The 16,455-nt window shown below is 43.7% G+C and overlaps 1 protein-coding gene and 1 non-coding gene across 4 annotated transcripts in view; both read left to right on the top strand.

The window, feature by feature from the left end:
- Window positions 1-16,455, top strand: part of Chka (choline kinase alpha) — a 54,131-nt gene that overhangs the window by 32,414 nt on the left and 5,262 nt on the right. For all 3 annotated transcript variants that reach the window (XM_057777472.1, XM_057777471.1, XM_057777473.1), the window contains 5 exons: window positions 8,379-8,492; window positions 12,802-12,935; window positions 13,326-13,430; window positions 14,442-14,500; window positions 16,314-16,401. In XM_057777472.1, the coding sequence (XP_057633455.1) occupies window positions 8,379-8,492; window positions 12,802-12,935; window positions 13,326-13,430; window positions 14,442-14,500; window positions 16,314-16,401 (500 nt within the window). The remainder of the gene's footprint in view (window positions 1-8,378; window positions 8,493-12,801; window positions 12,936-13,325; window positions 13,431-14,441; window positions 14,501-16,313; window positions 16,402-16,455) is intronic.
- LOC130880842 (U1 spliceosomal RNA) lies at window positions 5,078-5,241 on the top strand. Its single transcript, XR_009057645.1, has one exon. It is a non-coding gene; the product is annotated as a U1 spliceosomal RNA (small nuclear RNA).

Raw genomic sequence — 16,455 nt, 5'->3', positions numbered from 1 at the left:
CGGAAGCTGGCAGGCTCCTCTTTGTCATGCAGGACTTCAGCAGTCCACCTCTGCTAACCCTCCCAGCTTACTTTGACTTCTTGGAGATCTGTAGTCCAGAAATTGCTATCTTCTCATTCCGTCAGCCCTCCTTCTGATGACCCAACTATGCTTCTAAGGCCTTCTCCTTCATAGAGCCTCAGTTCTTCTTGTCTCTTCTGTGCTTACCTTTAACAACTGCCGTGCTGAACCCAACCACCTGAGTGCCAGCTTCCATTGTACTGCGCCCACAACCCCTGAGCTGTTGAGCTCTGGAGAATCACACAGTTGGGAAAGCTGGTACTCCACCTCACCAGTGCTTGCTGTGTGGCAGCCTGCCGAGCTTCACCCTTAGGTTTGCCTCTGGATTCTAAGGTCTGTTTCGGATGTCTGTTTTTTCTTGCAGCTTTCCTGTCCCCACCCTAGGTATGCAGTCTGAAGCTTGCTCTTCAGCTGCTTATCTCTTATCTGACATCTTCTACTCCACGCTCTGTTCTTTTGTGCTTTTTCCCCACTGGCTGCCCTGTGGAGGCAATCTTTCCCTTGCATTCAGCACGTCCACTCTTTCTTCTTTCAGCCTACTGTCACCATCTTCCACTCCTTCTCCCGGGAGCCAGGCGCTCTTGCAGATGTCCTTCCCCTCAGTGCAGTCTCTGGCCTGTTCCTGATAAAATTTCTAGTTTTCTTTTAAAAATGAATTTTTTATTTTAGTCTTTCATAAGTCTTAAGATTGACAAGGCCGGGCGGCGGTGGCGCACGCCTTTAATCCCACACGTGCAAGCTCACATATTCTCATTCTCTCTCTCAGTTAAAAGGCAGAGTGTTTGTCCAGTGTGTTCAAAGCTCTGGATTCTGTCTGCAAGCCCATTGCATAAACTGGGCATGGTGGTTCACACTTTTAATCCCAGGATAAAGGAAATAGAGGAAGGAAGATCAGAAGTTCAGGTTAGCTGTAACCAGTTCAAGATCAGTCTGCAGAGGTAGGCGGATCTCTGGGAGTTCAAGGCCAGCCTGGTCTACAGAGCTAGTTCCCGGACAGGCATCAAAGCTACAGAGAAACCCTGTCTCGAAAAACCAAAAAAAAAAAAAAAAAAAAAAGATTGACAAGGGTTTTTGTTTGTTTTGAAACATTCGTTTTTGTAATTTCAGTATTGAAGGCTGAAGCTACTAGGAGTTTGATGGCAACTTGGGCTGTGTAGTGAGATCTCATCTAAAAATCCTAAAACTTCCCACATCTGTTTGTTTGTGCTTAAGTTTGAATTGGGGACCTTCCTGTCTCTAGGAGGAGGCAACGGCATCTGACTGCAACACTAGCACCTGAGGGCTCCAGCAGGAGAGCATGAGCTCTAGGCCCCATTAGTCAAACAGAAGATGGATCTGCAGTCTCAGCTACTTGGAAGCTGAGGCAGGAGAATAACAAGTTGACCTACAGTGTGGGCAATTTAGTGAGATCCTGCTTCACAGTAAAAGATGAAAAGCAGGAGGCTAGAAGAACGGCTCGGAGATCAAGATCACGGACTGCTCTACGGAGGGCCTAAGTTTGGTTCCCATCTCCCACATGGTAGCTCACAACCAGCTGTAACTCCAGTTCCAGAGGATCTGACATCCTTTACTGGCCTCTGCCGGCAGTGGGCATACATATGCACAGGCCTACACAGAGACACAATACCTACATATTAATAAGTAAATAAAATTTTAAAGGAAGAAGCAAGCTGGGGCTACAGCCTAGTAGTAGACGTTGTGGTACAAGTGCGTACCACCATCCCCAGCGTTTTCATGTGACTTCTGGGGACCAACACAGTTTCATGCATGCATGACAAGTGATTTATTGGGCGGGTTCTCCACTGCAGAAGTGAAATTTTGTAGATATAATGAAAAGTCTAAATTTGTTTCCACCCTCCCGTCTCTTTTCTGTTCACCCTTTCCTATCTAATACTTGTCCCCATCATTTCCCTGAAGCTCTTGTTTCCATCAGCAGCAGCTACCTTGTGAATTCCCCCGGCCATTTGCTTTCCTCCTGTTTGACCCTCAGGAGCATCTGTAGCTTCTTCTCCCACAAAGCCAGCCATTACCTCCTCTTTTCCATTTTTTTCCTTCTACTGCTCAGATTTGAATCAGTTGTCTTCAAGTGGTAGGTAATGTGAAATGTTAGAGCTTTTGGTTCTTTGGACTTTTTAGAAGACAAAGTTTTGATATGTTGTCTAGACTCTTAGTCTAGCAGAGGACTAGGGTGTGTATGTTGTATCCAGCTTGCTTGCTTTTTAAATAAGATGGAATGTGTGTATGTATGTGTGTGTGTGTATATATATATGTTGAAATAAGAGCGGCGGAGCTGCGTCCCAGGCACCCAGCCGCCCGCATGGCTAGCTTATGCCCCGAAATAATTACACGGAAACTGTATTTTTTTAAACACTGCTTGGCCCATTAGCTCCAGCCTCTTACTGGCTAACTCTCATATCTAGATTAACCCATTTCTAATATTCTGTGTAGTACCATGAGCTGGCTTACCAGGAAAGATCTTAACCTGCGTCTGTCTGGAGTGGGAGAATCATGGCGACTCACTCACTCGGCTTCTTTCTCCCAGCATTCCGTTCTGTTTACTCCACCCACCTAAAGGCTGGCCAATCAAATGGGCCAAGGCAGTTTCTTTATTAGCCATTGACCTTCCTCCATCATATATATATAAACAGTTGTGAGAATGAGTATTGATGGGTATAATGTTTATGTGTGTTGCTGGGTAAATGCTATTGGGGGGGTAGTTTTTTTTGAGACTGAGTTTCGCTGTATCAACAGCTCTGGCTGTCCTGGAACTCCCTCTGTTGATCAGGCTGGTCTCTAACTTATAGAGATCAGCCTGCCTCTTTCTCCTGTAAATGCTAATTTTTAAAAAATTTCTTGGGACTGGAGAGATGGCTCAGTGGTTAAGAGCATTGACTGCCCTTCCAGAGGTCCTGAGTTCAATTCCCAGCAACCACATGATGGCTCACAACCATCTGTAATAAGATCTGGTGCCCTCTTCTGGCATACAGGCATACATGGAGGCAGAATGTTGTATACATAATAAATAAATCTTTTAAAAAAATAAAAAATAAATTTATTCCTTTATAATTTCATCCTTGTAAATGATGTATCTTTAAAATTTTTTTTTTTAATATTTATTTATTATTTATTATGTATACAATGGTCTATCTGTGTGTATGCCAAAGGCCAGAGGAGGGCGCCAGACCTCTTTACAGATGGTTGTGAGCCACCATGTGGTTGCTGGGAATTGAACTCAGGACCTTTGGAAGAGCAGGCAATGCTCTTAACCACTGAGCCATCTCTCCAGCCCCTCTTTAAAATTTTTTAAATTTATGTCTGTGGATGATTTGCTTGCATATGTATGTGCATGTGCCCCATGTATGTACTTGTCAAAAGAGAAGGTGTTGAATGTCCTGGAACTAGAGTTAAAGATGATTGTGAGTCATCATGTGGGTGTTGGGAATCAAACCAAGGTCTTCTACAAGAGCAACAAGTGCTCTTAACCTCAGAGCCATTTCTCCATTCCCTATATAATGTATCTTAATCATGTTAATCCCTTACTCCCCTTCCAGTCCTCCAGACCCCACCCATGTCCTCTTCCCACCTTCTTGTCCCCTCTTGAGTCCACTTAGTACTGCCTGCAGTTACTTGGATGTGGGCCATCCATTAGAGAGTATGGGTAACCAGGTGGGGCTGCATACTTGGAGAAAACTTACTCTCCCTTCCCCAGGAACCATTAACTGCCATAGCTACTAACAACCCCTCAGCTGAGAGTGGTCTTGTAAGTCCCTCCCCCTGTGCTGGAATGTTGACTGGCTTGGGTCCTGTGCAGGTCTTTTGTAGGTAAGCACAGCTACTGTGCAACAAGCCTTGTTGTATCATTAGCAGCTTTTTACAGTGTTGCTGCTCACCACAAGGCCAGTGTGGGAGTTCTTAGGAACAGGCTGATTTTTCCTTTGCTCTGGTGTTTGCTCAGTGTGTGAGCTTTCAGTGCATGTCGCTTAGCATGGTCTGTCTGTCCTGGTCCCCCAGTCTAGCTGCAGCTACCCTGCCTCGCCCTTCCTGCCCTGCTCCAGACTTCTCCCATCAGGACAGCCATAGCTCATTTGTACCCTGCACTCTGGGGTCCTGGGTCAGTTCGGTGTTGTCTCTTTGGAGATCCCTGCCCTTTCATAACCCGTCTTTCCAGCCTTCCGTCCCATCATAGCCTTGACTTTAGTCATTTCCTATTTCTCTATGTGAGTTTTGTACAGATGGGGCCTGGTGGGGCTTATTCTTTGGTTTCCTGATATTCAGCACTAGATATGTACCAAATATTTTCTGTTTTTGTTGTTGTTTTTTTTGTTTTGTGTGTGGTTTTTTTCAAGACAAGGTTTCTCTGTGTAACAGTTCTGGCTATCCTGGCATCCACTTTGTAGACAAGATCTGCCTGTCACTGCCTCCAGAGTGCTGAGATTAAAAACGTGTGCCACCACTTCCTGGCCACATTTTGTGTTTTGAATGAGTGAAAGAAAGATTTTTTCCTAACAAAGTAAATTGGTAAGGTATTGATTTCTCCAAAAAGTAACACTAGCCTATGGCTGACCCAGATAGTGGCATGGAGGGGTGGGCTGTGGATCAAGCCCTGGTTCTGCCTGCTGCTCACTTGCTTCAAGGGAGACATAGGTGGCTTAGAAGTGCTTATATCTCTGTCTTGGCACCATGTCTTTGTTTATTTAGACTGATGGCCTCCACAGGAATCTAGACAGAATTTTAATCCAGGTCTCAGCAACAGTGCTATTACACACATCAGCAGTGCTGAACTCACTGAACTTTAAATCTAATTATGAGACCAGGTATTGTGGTGCTGCCTGTAGTCCAGCACTGGGGAAGCTGATGCCGGAGGATTGGGAGTTTAAGAGTAACCTGATCCTGAATTCAATTCCCAGCAACCACATGGTGGTTCACAACCATCTGTAATGAGATCTGGTGCCCTCTTCTGGCATGCAGGCACACATACAGACAGAACACTATACATAATAAATTAATCTTAAAAAAAAAAAATACCTGGCAGGGGAGATACCATGATCACGAAGGTGGTTTTGCCAGGGCGAGGCTTATCCATTGCACTCAGAATGTGCTGACCCCTGTGATTTCCCCAAATGCAGGAAACTCGACTGCATAATTTGTGGTAGTGGGGGACTGTGTTCACTCTCTCCCCTGGCGAGAAAATTAAATTTTTTTAAATTTAAAAAAAAAAAGAGTAGTCTGAACTATCGTGGAAAGATTTTGTTTTATAAACCAAACAGGAAAGGCTGGCAAAATGACTCAGGGTTAAAGGTAACTTACCACTAAGCTGATGACCCAAGCTCAGTCTTTGGTGCCCTCATGGAAAGAGAAAACCAACTGCTAGCAGTTGTCTTCTGATCTCCATATTGTGGTATGTGGGTAGCCAGCCACACGTGCAAGCTCACATATTCTCATTCTCTCTCTCTCTCAGTTAAAAGGCAGAGTGCTTGTCCAGTGTGTTCAAAGCTCTGGATTCTGTCTACAAGCCCATTGCATAAACTGGGCATGGTGGTTCACACTTTTAATCCCAGGATGAAGGAAATAGAGGAAGGAAGATCAGAAGTTCAGGTTAACTGTAACCAGTTCAAGATCAGTCTGTGCTACATAAGACTTTCTCAAGAAAAAAGTATAAAAGTAACACTTCAAAAGTGAGGAAGAAGCGGGATTGGATATATGTGTTACACAGTTCAACCCTTATGATCATTTCAGTCACTGCAGTGTGAAAGGCTGAGAAACACATTTTAATCTAACAGAATTCTGGATTTTTAGACAAGATTAGATTGGAAGTTAGAAACTGGAGGTGTTGAGGAGAGTTCTACAGATGGCATATGGCTACAAGGAGCTGTACCTGGTAGATTGCCTGCTCTAGAACTGACCCCAGGATCCTCTTGTTCAGTTATGGTCAGGCTTTGCTTGCTTTTGCAGTTTCCACTGTAAGAGGCGCCGAGGAGACTGCGCCCAGCCCACAGGGGAGAGGACTACAGCAGAGGACACCTTGAGGGCCTTCGCTTGAGCTCCCCTGAGAGTCTCTGCAGTGTCGGGCTTCAGGTCAGACAGGGCTGCAGTGACTATGCCTCCTAAGCCAATGTGTTAGGAGGTCAGATGAACGGTGAAAACATTTCATCTGCTAAACAGAGGTATTTGATGTTATCAAAAAAGATAAATCCATGTGATACCTAATCCCTTAACTTAGTCTGATCGATTTAATATACGTATATTGTCAGATACACACACTTGCAATTAGTAAATACAGATTGAACCTTGAAAGGTATAATTAGCCTAATATAGGGATTATACAAGATAATAGTTAAACTCTGATTGTGGGGGATTAGAAACAAGCATTTGTCCGCACACCAGGGAAGTGACCTTAGGATTTTTTGTACTTTCACACCCTTGGAAGCAGCCTTTTTTTCTTTTGTCTTATTAGCTATAGCATTCTACCATGCCTAATAAACTTGTCCTCAATTTCTGAGGTCAATTTTTGTCTTTTTTTTTTTTTTAAACCTTTGGAGTTGAGGAATGAACCTAGGACCTTGTACTCAGTAGGCAAGTGTTCCACCACTGAGTTAAATCCCCATCCCTCCTGAGTTTTGTAATGTGAATGCCATAAGCGTGTTTCTTTGGGATCATTCCCCCACTGGACATTTCCTAACAAAGGGTAATCAAAATCACCTGAAAGCTGGGAAGAAGGGGACATCTATTGGTGAGATGTTGGGGTCAAGTGAGATCCTCAGTGGGTAGAGGCACTGGCACACAGGTCTGGCTACCTGAGTTTGAGTTCCAGACCCCATGAGGTAGTGGGAGAGAACCAACTCCATGACATGTAAGTGCCTGCGCATAGACAATAAAGTTTTAGAAATTTTAATGGGATTTGAGCTACTACATAGGACAATAAATGGGTAGTGTTACCTGTCAGTGTCAAGGGCTTTTTCACCCTGTCACTCTAACAGATTGACAGTCACATACCCTAATTTGCTGTTTTGGGAGTGACTGAGGAATAAATGTGACCTTGGAAAAAAAGGATGGGTTTTGAACATAATTATTATAGAGCCAAAAGTTATTAGGACTAAAGATAGGAAATGGGAGGAGGGATAAGGCTGGAGAGATGTCTCAGTGGTTAAGATAATTTGTTTCTTGTGCAGAGTACCCAGGTTCAATTCCTAGTATCTCTTTGATGGCTCACAACCATTCAAAACTCCACTTCCAAGGGATCCAGTGCCTCTGACATCCTTAGGCAGCAGGCCATGCACATTGTGCACATATATTTATGCAGAGAAACTGATAAACACAAAGTAAATAAATCTAAAATGCATAGCAGCTTTATGGAGAATTTAGCAGAGACAAGAATTGAAACTCAAAACCTGGAACCCACAGACTAGGCAGGAGACTTTTGGAGCATTCAAGCACACGAGGCTCTCAATGGAGAATCAAGTCATCTTCACCAGAATGGATGATGGTGTCTCTGAGAGGCCAAGAGTGAGATTCAAACAGACTGTAAAATAAATAGACACAGTAAAAGCCCTTAATAAAAGTGACCCTCAACCCAGTTTAGAACTGTAAAGTGACTTGTTTTGGGAAGCATTGTTTGACATGAGAAGGGACCTATGTTAGCAGATAACCCATTGTCTCCTGAAGGTACAGTTCACATGGTAACAGCATAGGAATACCCATAGGCATTTAGGACTGTGCACAGATTGGGGCTGGGGATCATTTGGTAGAGTTATTACATAGCATGTAAGAAATCCTGGGTTGGGTCCCTGTACCAAATAAAGTGAGCATGGTGACACATGCCTGTAATTCCAGCAGAGGCAGGAGAATCATCTGCTCTATAGGTAGTTCATGGCCAGCCTGGGCTGAGACTTTTGTCTCAAAACAAGCAAACGAAAAGTGTTAGCACAGTTTTTTTGTTTTTTTTAGTAGAACACCAACCTTTTTGTCTTCAAGTATTTTTTGCAAAATATTAATTTAATATATAATATTGGGCTATAAAACTTTTTCCTCTTAACTTTACTTGGAGGGAAAATTGTATTTTTGGAACTAGTGACCTAAATTGAATTTTAAATAACTATATAGTATAATGCTGTGAGCTAGATCCTGTACAGGTTGAGAGTGGTAAGTGATGTGTGAGTGTGTGTGTGTGTGTGTGTGTGTGTGTGTGTGTGAGAGACAGAGAGACAGAGAGACAGACAGAGAGAGATCACTGTGGCCTAGAGGCCTGGAGGAACCTGCTCCCGAGAAAGCACTTCCTGCCTTGGAGAACACTAACCCTGCTCTTTTCACATCTGTTCCAGGGGGCCGAAGCGATGGTTCTGGAGAGTGTTATGTTTGCCATTCTTGCTGAGAGGTCACTTGGGCCAAAACTCTATGGCATCTTTCCCCAAGGCCGACTGGAGCAGTTTATCCCGGTAAGATTATGTAAACCACAGGTGAGAGGTGAACTCTGTTCCTCCTAGCAGGAAGAGTCTGAAATCCTGTCATTTGAAATACTAAATGTGATATTTATAAATGTGAGGACTAATAATTGGGAGGTAGCTCAGACGCCATGAGCTCTTGTTGCTTTTCTGAGGATCTGGATTCAGTTCTCAGTACTAACTCACAGCCATCTGTAACTTCAGTTCTAGAGGATTCAACACCTTCTTCTGACTGCTGTGGGTACCAGATTATGCACATGTGCACAGATACACATGCAGATAAAACAGTCACAGAAAATAAAGCAAATAAAGTCTTAAAAGGAATTTAATGTGATCTGTGTAAATAAACTGGGTCATAAGTAAAGACAAGGAAAATGTGTTTGAATGTAGCTGAGATGGTAGAATGATTGCGTAGCATGCTTAGCATTTAAAGAATATATAGTAACCTTTCTTTAATACATAGACATAGTTATACAGGTTAAAATGTGAGAGGCTGGAGAGATGGCCCAGCAGTTAAGATCACCATCTGCTCCTCCAGAGGACCCCAGTTTAATTCCCAGCACACATATGATGGCTAACAACTAAATTCTGTAACTTCAGTTCCAAGGGATCCAGCATTCTCTTCTGACTCTTTGGGCACCACACACACATGTGGTACAGACATACATGTAGGCAAAATGACTGTGCATACAAAAATACATCTTTAACAAAATTTTAAACACACACACACACCCCAAATGTTTTGCCATTCTACTACCACTTAAATATTTCCCTTTTCACCTTATTCTCAGTTTCTGGAACCGTCTTTATGGAATGGAGCAGCATTCATACTGTAGCCCCTTATTCTTGTCTCTCGACCTGCCTTTGTTTCTGCTTTCCCACTATCCAAGGTCTCTTCATCCTATCCTGCTGCTCTGGGCCAGTTCTGTTTCCAAGAAGTCAGTATTATCTGTCTTCATCTTGTCCTGAGGCTTATGTGTTTTGGATATTTGTTTTTGTTTTGTTTTTTATAAGTTTTCTGATATAGGCTAGGATATTCTGGAACTCTTGGCATATACTTCCTTTAGCATCCTTCTGGATATACAGTGAACTGTGGCAAACAGGGTTAGGACAGCCCTGTATATTCATATTTTCATAGACAGCACCTTGAGGCATGGCAGGAAGAAAGCACTATGACCCCTGTCTTCACGGAACTTACTCTGAACTACATGGGAATTATTTTTTTGTTTTTGTTTTTCAAGACAATGTTTCTCTGTCCTGGAACTCACTCTGTAGACAAGGCTAGTCTCAAACTCAGAAGTCCAGCTGCCTCTGCCTCCTAAGTGCTGGAATTAAAGGCGTGTTCCACCACCACCACCTAGCTCAGATGGGAATCTTTAGTTGACTCTCCAAATGGAGAATGACTGGGCCATGGATCAGTTTCAGTTCAAAGGGCCACACTCATTCATAGATACAAATGAATACAGAGAACTCTTGAGACTCAAAACATTACATTAGAGTGAAGCCCTTGCACTGAACCTGGCAGCGTAAACAACTCTTAGTGGAGCATTCCTTTAATCCCAGCCCTTGGGAAGGAGTTGCAGGCAGACCTCTGAGTTGGAGGCCATCTTGAGCTATATGAAGTTCCAAGCTAGGCAAAAACTGAAAACTGAGGCTCTATTCAAAAATAAATAAACAGTAAATTCTTCAGGACTATTGTCCATCATGGCTATACACCTATAAGATCAGCACTTGAGAAGTGAGGGCAAGAACCTTCATCCTCTGCTACATAGGAAGGTTCAAGGTAGCCGGGGCTACATGAAATCCTCTTTTACTGGTTTTTGTCTTTTTTAATAGTATCTTATCCTCTTACTCTCCTATATATGGCTTAGTCACCCAAATTAAAAAGTATGTCTTACTAAAAACACAAAGAAAAATATAGCACATAATACTTGATAACGAATGATTGACTTCCTTGCTTATATATTTATATGTTGTACCTTTTATTGTCATTATGAGTGTATTCCTTCTACGCCTTAATTTCAGCACCTGGGAGGCAGAGGTAGGTGAACCTCTGGGCTTGAGGCCATCCTGGTCTACATAGTGAGTTCCAGAACACCCAGGGCTACACAGAGAAAGCCTGTTTTCAAAAAATTAAAAAAAAAAAAAAGAAAAGAGAAAGAAAGAAAGAAAGAAAGAAAGAAAGAAAGAAAGAAAGAAAGAAAGAAAGAAAAGAAGAAAAGATTAAACCAAACTGGTGGCTCACACCTGTGATCCCAGCAGGCTGAGGCAAAAGGATCACCTTAAATTTGAGGTCAACCTGGACTACACAGTTGAGACCCTGTCTATAAAACAAGCAAGAAAGCTAGGCATGAAAGGCTAGGCTATACATGTCTTTAATCCCAGTACACATGGAGCAAAGGTGGGATGATCTCTGTACGTGGAGACCACAACCTGGTCTCCATAGTAAGGTTCAGACTAGACAGGGAGATATTGTCTGAAAGCACACAAAGAAATTTCCTGTAATGAGTGTCTTGTGTTCTGTGTAAGTCTGGCATCAGCTGCATAGGCGTGCCCTGGATCTCTTGGTTGTGTCATTTCTCTTGTGCCTGATTTAATCTTGTATTTTATTTATTTATTTATTTATTTACTTACTTACTTACTTACTTACTTACTTATTTACTTAATTTTTGCTCCTTGTGGCCCTAGGAGCAATGGGTTAAAACACAATTTGTGATAGGCTTAAACTACTTAGCTTTGTTAAGTACGCTGTATGGTTCTAGTAATCTAAGGACACATTTCTGGGAGTGTGTTCTTTTTGTTAAGTGTTTTATGTGACTGTAGTGACTTTTGTTTTTCCAGACAGGGTTTCTCTGTGTAGTCCTGGCTGTACTGGAACTCTTTGTAGACCAGGCTGTCCTCGAACTCACAGAGATCCACCTGTCTCTGCCTCTTGAGTGCTGGGATTAAAGGTGTGCGCCACTACACCTGGCTGTAGTGGCATTTTTGAAAGCTGAGTGAGCTGCCCCCTGAAGTCCTGAGTATATGATTAGTGGATGCTGATTCCCCATCCATATAACAGCCTGGCTTGTTGAATGCTGTGGAGAAGATTCCAGGATCAAGGAGACTTTCTTTTTTAAAAAAAAAAAAAAAAATATTTATTTATTTATTATGTATACAATATTCTGTCTGTGTGTATGCCTTCAGGCCAGAAGAGGGCACCAGACCCCATTACAGATGGTTGTGAGCCTCCATGTGGTTGCTGGGAATTGAACTCAGGACCTTTGGAAGAGCAGGCAATGCTCTTAACCTCTGAGCCATCTCTCCAGCCCCTCAAGGAGACTTTCTATGCATGCATCAGTGCTAGGTGTCAAATACCTTAACTGTTGAGTTTTCCACTGGGTTTGGTAGAATCTCCTTCACCTTAGAAGCTACTCTGAGAGAGTTGAGTGTTATTTCTACTCAGTGCAACAGGAAACAAGGCACTGAGGAATGAAATCACACACCTAGCTCGTGTCTTTAAACAAGAATTTGAGCCACATTTCTCTTACTGGGCAGCATTCCTGCCATAGGCCTACTGCTTTGTAGCTTCAGGAAGACCCCACCTTGAGTCCTGCAGGGATCCAGCTTGTGTGGAAAAGCCAAAGGATTTTCTAGACTATAGAATCCCTTGAACACCTGTGCAAAGGCTGTCAGGATGAGCCAGGCCTCAGGTCATGTCAGCGACAGCATAGTGTCTACAGGGTGAGTTTTGACCTTCATGTCCACCTATTGTAGCACGTGCCTGCTCCATGTCAACCCTGGTGCTAAGGACACAGCAGGAGCAGTTGGCAGCCCTCTATAGGATATTCAGCTGGTGGAGTACTGGGAACTGCTGAAGACAGGCTGTCAGTTTTGGCAAGTGAGAACACCAGCTGTAGCTGTAGAGATCACAGGAATGGTGTTTGTAGTTCACTGAAGGAGGTACTTCCTCAGGTTCTTAATGAGGTAGACCTGCTTCTCTCTGTAGAAGTCATGGAATGTAATGGGTCATCACCTGTAGGGATGCTGTCTACCCTTTTATGGAGGACCGGCTCTCGTTGTCAGACTGGCCTTGAACTCACATATCTGTCTGCCATTAGCTCATGAGTTACTGGGATTAAAAGCATATATCACCATGCCTGGCTGCATACCCATTCTTAAGAAAATTTTGTGCATCGGTTGAGGCTTAAATAACTTACCCATATACCCATATTGGTTTTTGGTTTTAATGTGGTGTGGTCTCAATACAATTGTTAGATGGCATTGATAAATGTCAGTACCTGAACCCCCTTTTCTGTTCCAGAGCCGGAGATTGGACACTGAAGAATTACATTTACCAGATATTTCTGCAGAAATAGCTGAGAAAATGGCCACATTTCATGGGATGAAAATGCCATTCAATAAGGAACCAAAATGGCTTTTTGGAACAATGGAGAAGTGAGTGTTCTGATTATTTGGTCCTTCTCTCTTTTACCCTGGTGACTTTGGCAGTAAGCAGAAGTGGGTGCTTCTCATCTGCCAGGGTGGTCAGTGGCCCCTTTGGATCATTGGTGTGCATGCCATCACTTGCAATGTGTGTCTCATGATAGGTCTTTCTTGCATGAATCAATCAATTCCTGGACCAAGAAAGAAGACTTCTTTGCAAAATTGCTGTGGGTGGGTGGAGAGCCAGCTTCCCTAAGAACTGTAGGTCTAATCTTCCCCTCCGTCTTTCTTGGAGACGACAGGGCTTCCTTGGGCTTGGGACTGACTGGAGTTGGGTATATGAGTGGGGCCTGAGAATGCACCTGCTGAGCCTAACTCTGGTCTTTGTCTTTCCTATGACAGATACCTGAATCAGGTGCTAAGACTTAAATTTAGTGGGGAGGCCAGAGCTCAGCAACTGCACAAGATCCTTGCTTACAATCTGCCTCTGGAGCTTGAAAACCTGAGGTGAGTATAGCCTTCTGTCCGCTGCCCTGGGTTGGTAAGCTCCTCATCTACAGAGTAAATATTCTCTCGGGAGTAAATCCTGGTGAATTGGCATTCTCCCCTTTCGCTCCCCCACCCCCATCCCAGACAGGGTCTCTCTGTAGCGTGGTCGTCCTGGAACTCACTCTGTAGACCAGGCTGGTGTCAACTCAGACCGGCCTGCTTCTGCCTCCCTGCTGCGACTAAAGGTGTGCACTACCTCACCTGGCTTTGGGGGGATGAGTTTGTCTTTTTAAGATTTTATTTTATTTCACTGAGCCATTAGCCCTTAATGTAGATCGCCAAGTGAGGTTTTGCCTAGGGCAGGAATGATGGGTGAAGGTAGTAGGCCAGAAAGATGGGAAACTAAATCTAAATCCTGGGAGACATTAATTTTGAATTTTAAATTTGAAAGGTGGCATACACCTTTAATCCCAGCTCTCGGGAGACAGGCAGGCGGACAACCAGAGCCACACAGAGAAACCCTGTCTAGAGAGAGGGAGGGAGGGAGGGAGGGAGGGAGGGAGGGAGGGAGGGAGGGAGGGAGGGAAGAGAAAAAAAAAAGACCCTGAGGTTGGTTTCTGAAAGGAACTCTTGTGTCTGTCTTCTTGGTGAGCCTTGGAGCAGACATGTGTACTATGCCAGGTGGAAATGGTACCAAGACCTTTAAAGAGTTCTGACTTTATTTGGACAGAAAGCAATTGTCTAGTTCTGATACATGCATGAAGGAAACTACTCTGGGGGCATCTGCTCTAAGTCAGAGCGCAGGCTCATGTGGAACAGTGTGCGTGCTAGGAGAAGAGTGTGCAGTTGCAGTGGAGAAGAGTTGGCAGTGCAGAGAGGCTGAAGGGGCTCTCTGCCAAGACACGTGGACATGGATTTCAGAATATGAGTGTGTGCTGTGCTAGAATGCTGCTCGGTGCTGGCCGTGTGAGTATGCGTGCATGCACCTCACTGAACTAGAGAGGTAACAGTGAGGCTTTCTTTCTCCAGGTCATTGCTGCAGTACACTAGATCTCCGGTTGTATTTTGTCATAACGACTGTCAAGAAGGTAAGAATTGCCATGGCGTGCTAAAGATAAGGCTTGTGTTATACTTAAAAGACAGCTAATTTATGTATATGAGCCATGCAAGATGGTGGCACAAGTGTACTAGCATACTGGAATAAAGTGCACCCAGTCAGTGAAGGGTGAGGGTAAAATTGAGTTAGAGCTTTATACCAAAGAAAACCCTCTGGATTATACTAAGAAAAACAAGTTTTCAAAAAAATGAGTAGAGTATTCATCAACAAAAGATCTGGAGTGAAGCTACATATACCTGTTGATGTGTATACCTTTTGGTAGATATTCCTATTTTAGCCTGCAAAGCAGAAGACCCAGATCATGTGGGCTCTGTGCAATACACTGAAACCACATTTCTGTAACACACACACAACTAAAGACTCAGACCACTTCCCTTGAAAAATTGCAGCGAAGTATGCCGCTCTCACAGAATTGTACTGGTATAATAGTTTGTTTGTTTTTTTTTTTTTTGGTTTTTCGAGACAGGGTTTCTCTGTGGCTTTGGAGTGGTATAATAGTTTTTAAAACACCCAACTGCTCAGCTCCTTTTGCCCACATTGTCTGCCTATGTTGCTTTGATGTTCCATCTGCCCTGACAGAGATGGATACAGTTCTTCTCTGCGCTTTATCCTGGGCTTTGTTGTTGTTTTGTTGGTTTGGTTTTGAATTTTCTTTGTGTGCGTGCAGGGAGTTAGAGACAGGATTTCTCTGTGTAGCTCTGACTGTCGTGGAATTCACCGTATAGACCAGGCTAGCCTCAGTCACAGAAATCCTCTTGACTCTGCCTCTTAGGTGCTGAAATTAAATCTGTGCTCCACCATCACTCAGCTATTATTTGTCTTCAAGACAGCATCTTGCCGTGTTGCCCAGGCTGGCCCCCAGATCATGAGATTAGGTAATCATACCTCTAGTTTTTTAGTTCTAGATCAGTTTCTTATGAAGACTCCTCATCAATAAGCCATTAATTTGAGCCAAAGTGCTATTCTGATTAGCTAATCAGTCCTTGCCCACTAGTTGGGTAGAACAGGGTATAGAGATTTCAGCGGCAGCTTTGTGCTAAGTTAGCCACACCCTTCTGGGTCTGATGGTGGGTGAATAAGGTATGCAGACCATCATCACCAGAGAGGAATTGTCTGATGGCCAAGTGTAGAAAGGATAGAAATGATAGCTTGCATTTATTTTGTTGTACAGTTTTTCTTGCTGTTGGAAGCAATAGGAGTATACTGCAGAGCCTAGAAACTAGCTCCATTAGAAACCCTGGGAGAGGGAGAGTGGCCAGAGTTAGCAAAGGATGGAACTCCAGGCCCATTCACCCACTCTTGAGTTGCTGAACACATTAGTAGGGAATCCAGGGGAAATGGGCTGGTGCAACCAGGCTGGCAGTCACACACTTGCCTAGATTCATTGCTGGAGGAAACATGGCCATTGTCTGTCTTCTTGGGTTGGAACAGCATGCAGGGACAAATCACTTGGGCCCCAGTTGGCCATCTGGTGACGGCAACCCAGTCCCAAGGCTCCAGGAGATTGAGGTAAGGAGACCAAATGCAACCTAACACAAACTGTGAGGTGTTTGGAAAGTACTGCTCCAGACAGTGCTGAGTGCCCAGAAGGACAGGGACTAGGAACAAGAGATCCTGGAGCCTCCGTGCTTAGAGCAGGCCATCGTGACAACACTTGTACTCTGTCTGCCCTCTTAAGTCTTTAGGACCAAAACTGAAATGATTCAGGACCAGAATCACTCTCAATTGTTGCTCAAGGATTTGAGCCTTATGTTTAAAAAAATCGTCATCCAAATCTTTCATAGGTAATATCTTACTGTTGGACGGCCGAGAGAATTCTGAGAAGCAGAAGCTGATGCTCATTGACTTTGAATATAGCAGTTACAATTACAGGTAATGTGTTACAGTCAAATGCTGATTTCAGTATAGTTTCATTACTGTGATACA

Source organism: Chionomys nivalis, chromosome 8 (genome assembly GCF_950005125.1).
Source record: "Chionomys nivalis chromosome 8, mChiNiv1.1, whole genome shotgun sequence".
NCBI lineage: Eukaryota > Metazoa > Chordata > Mammalia > Rodentia > Cricetidae > Chionomys > Chionomys nivalis.
The sequence above is the reverse complement of the archived record's forward strand: the minus strand, read 5'-3'. Positions and strand labels throughout refer to the sequence as shown.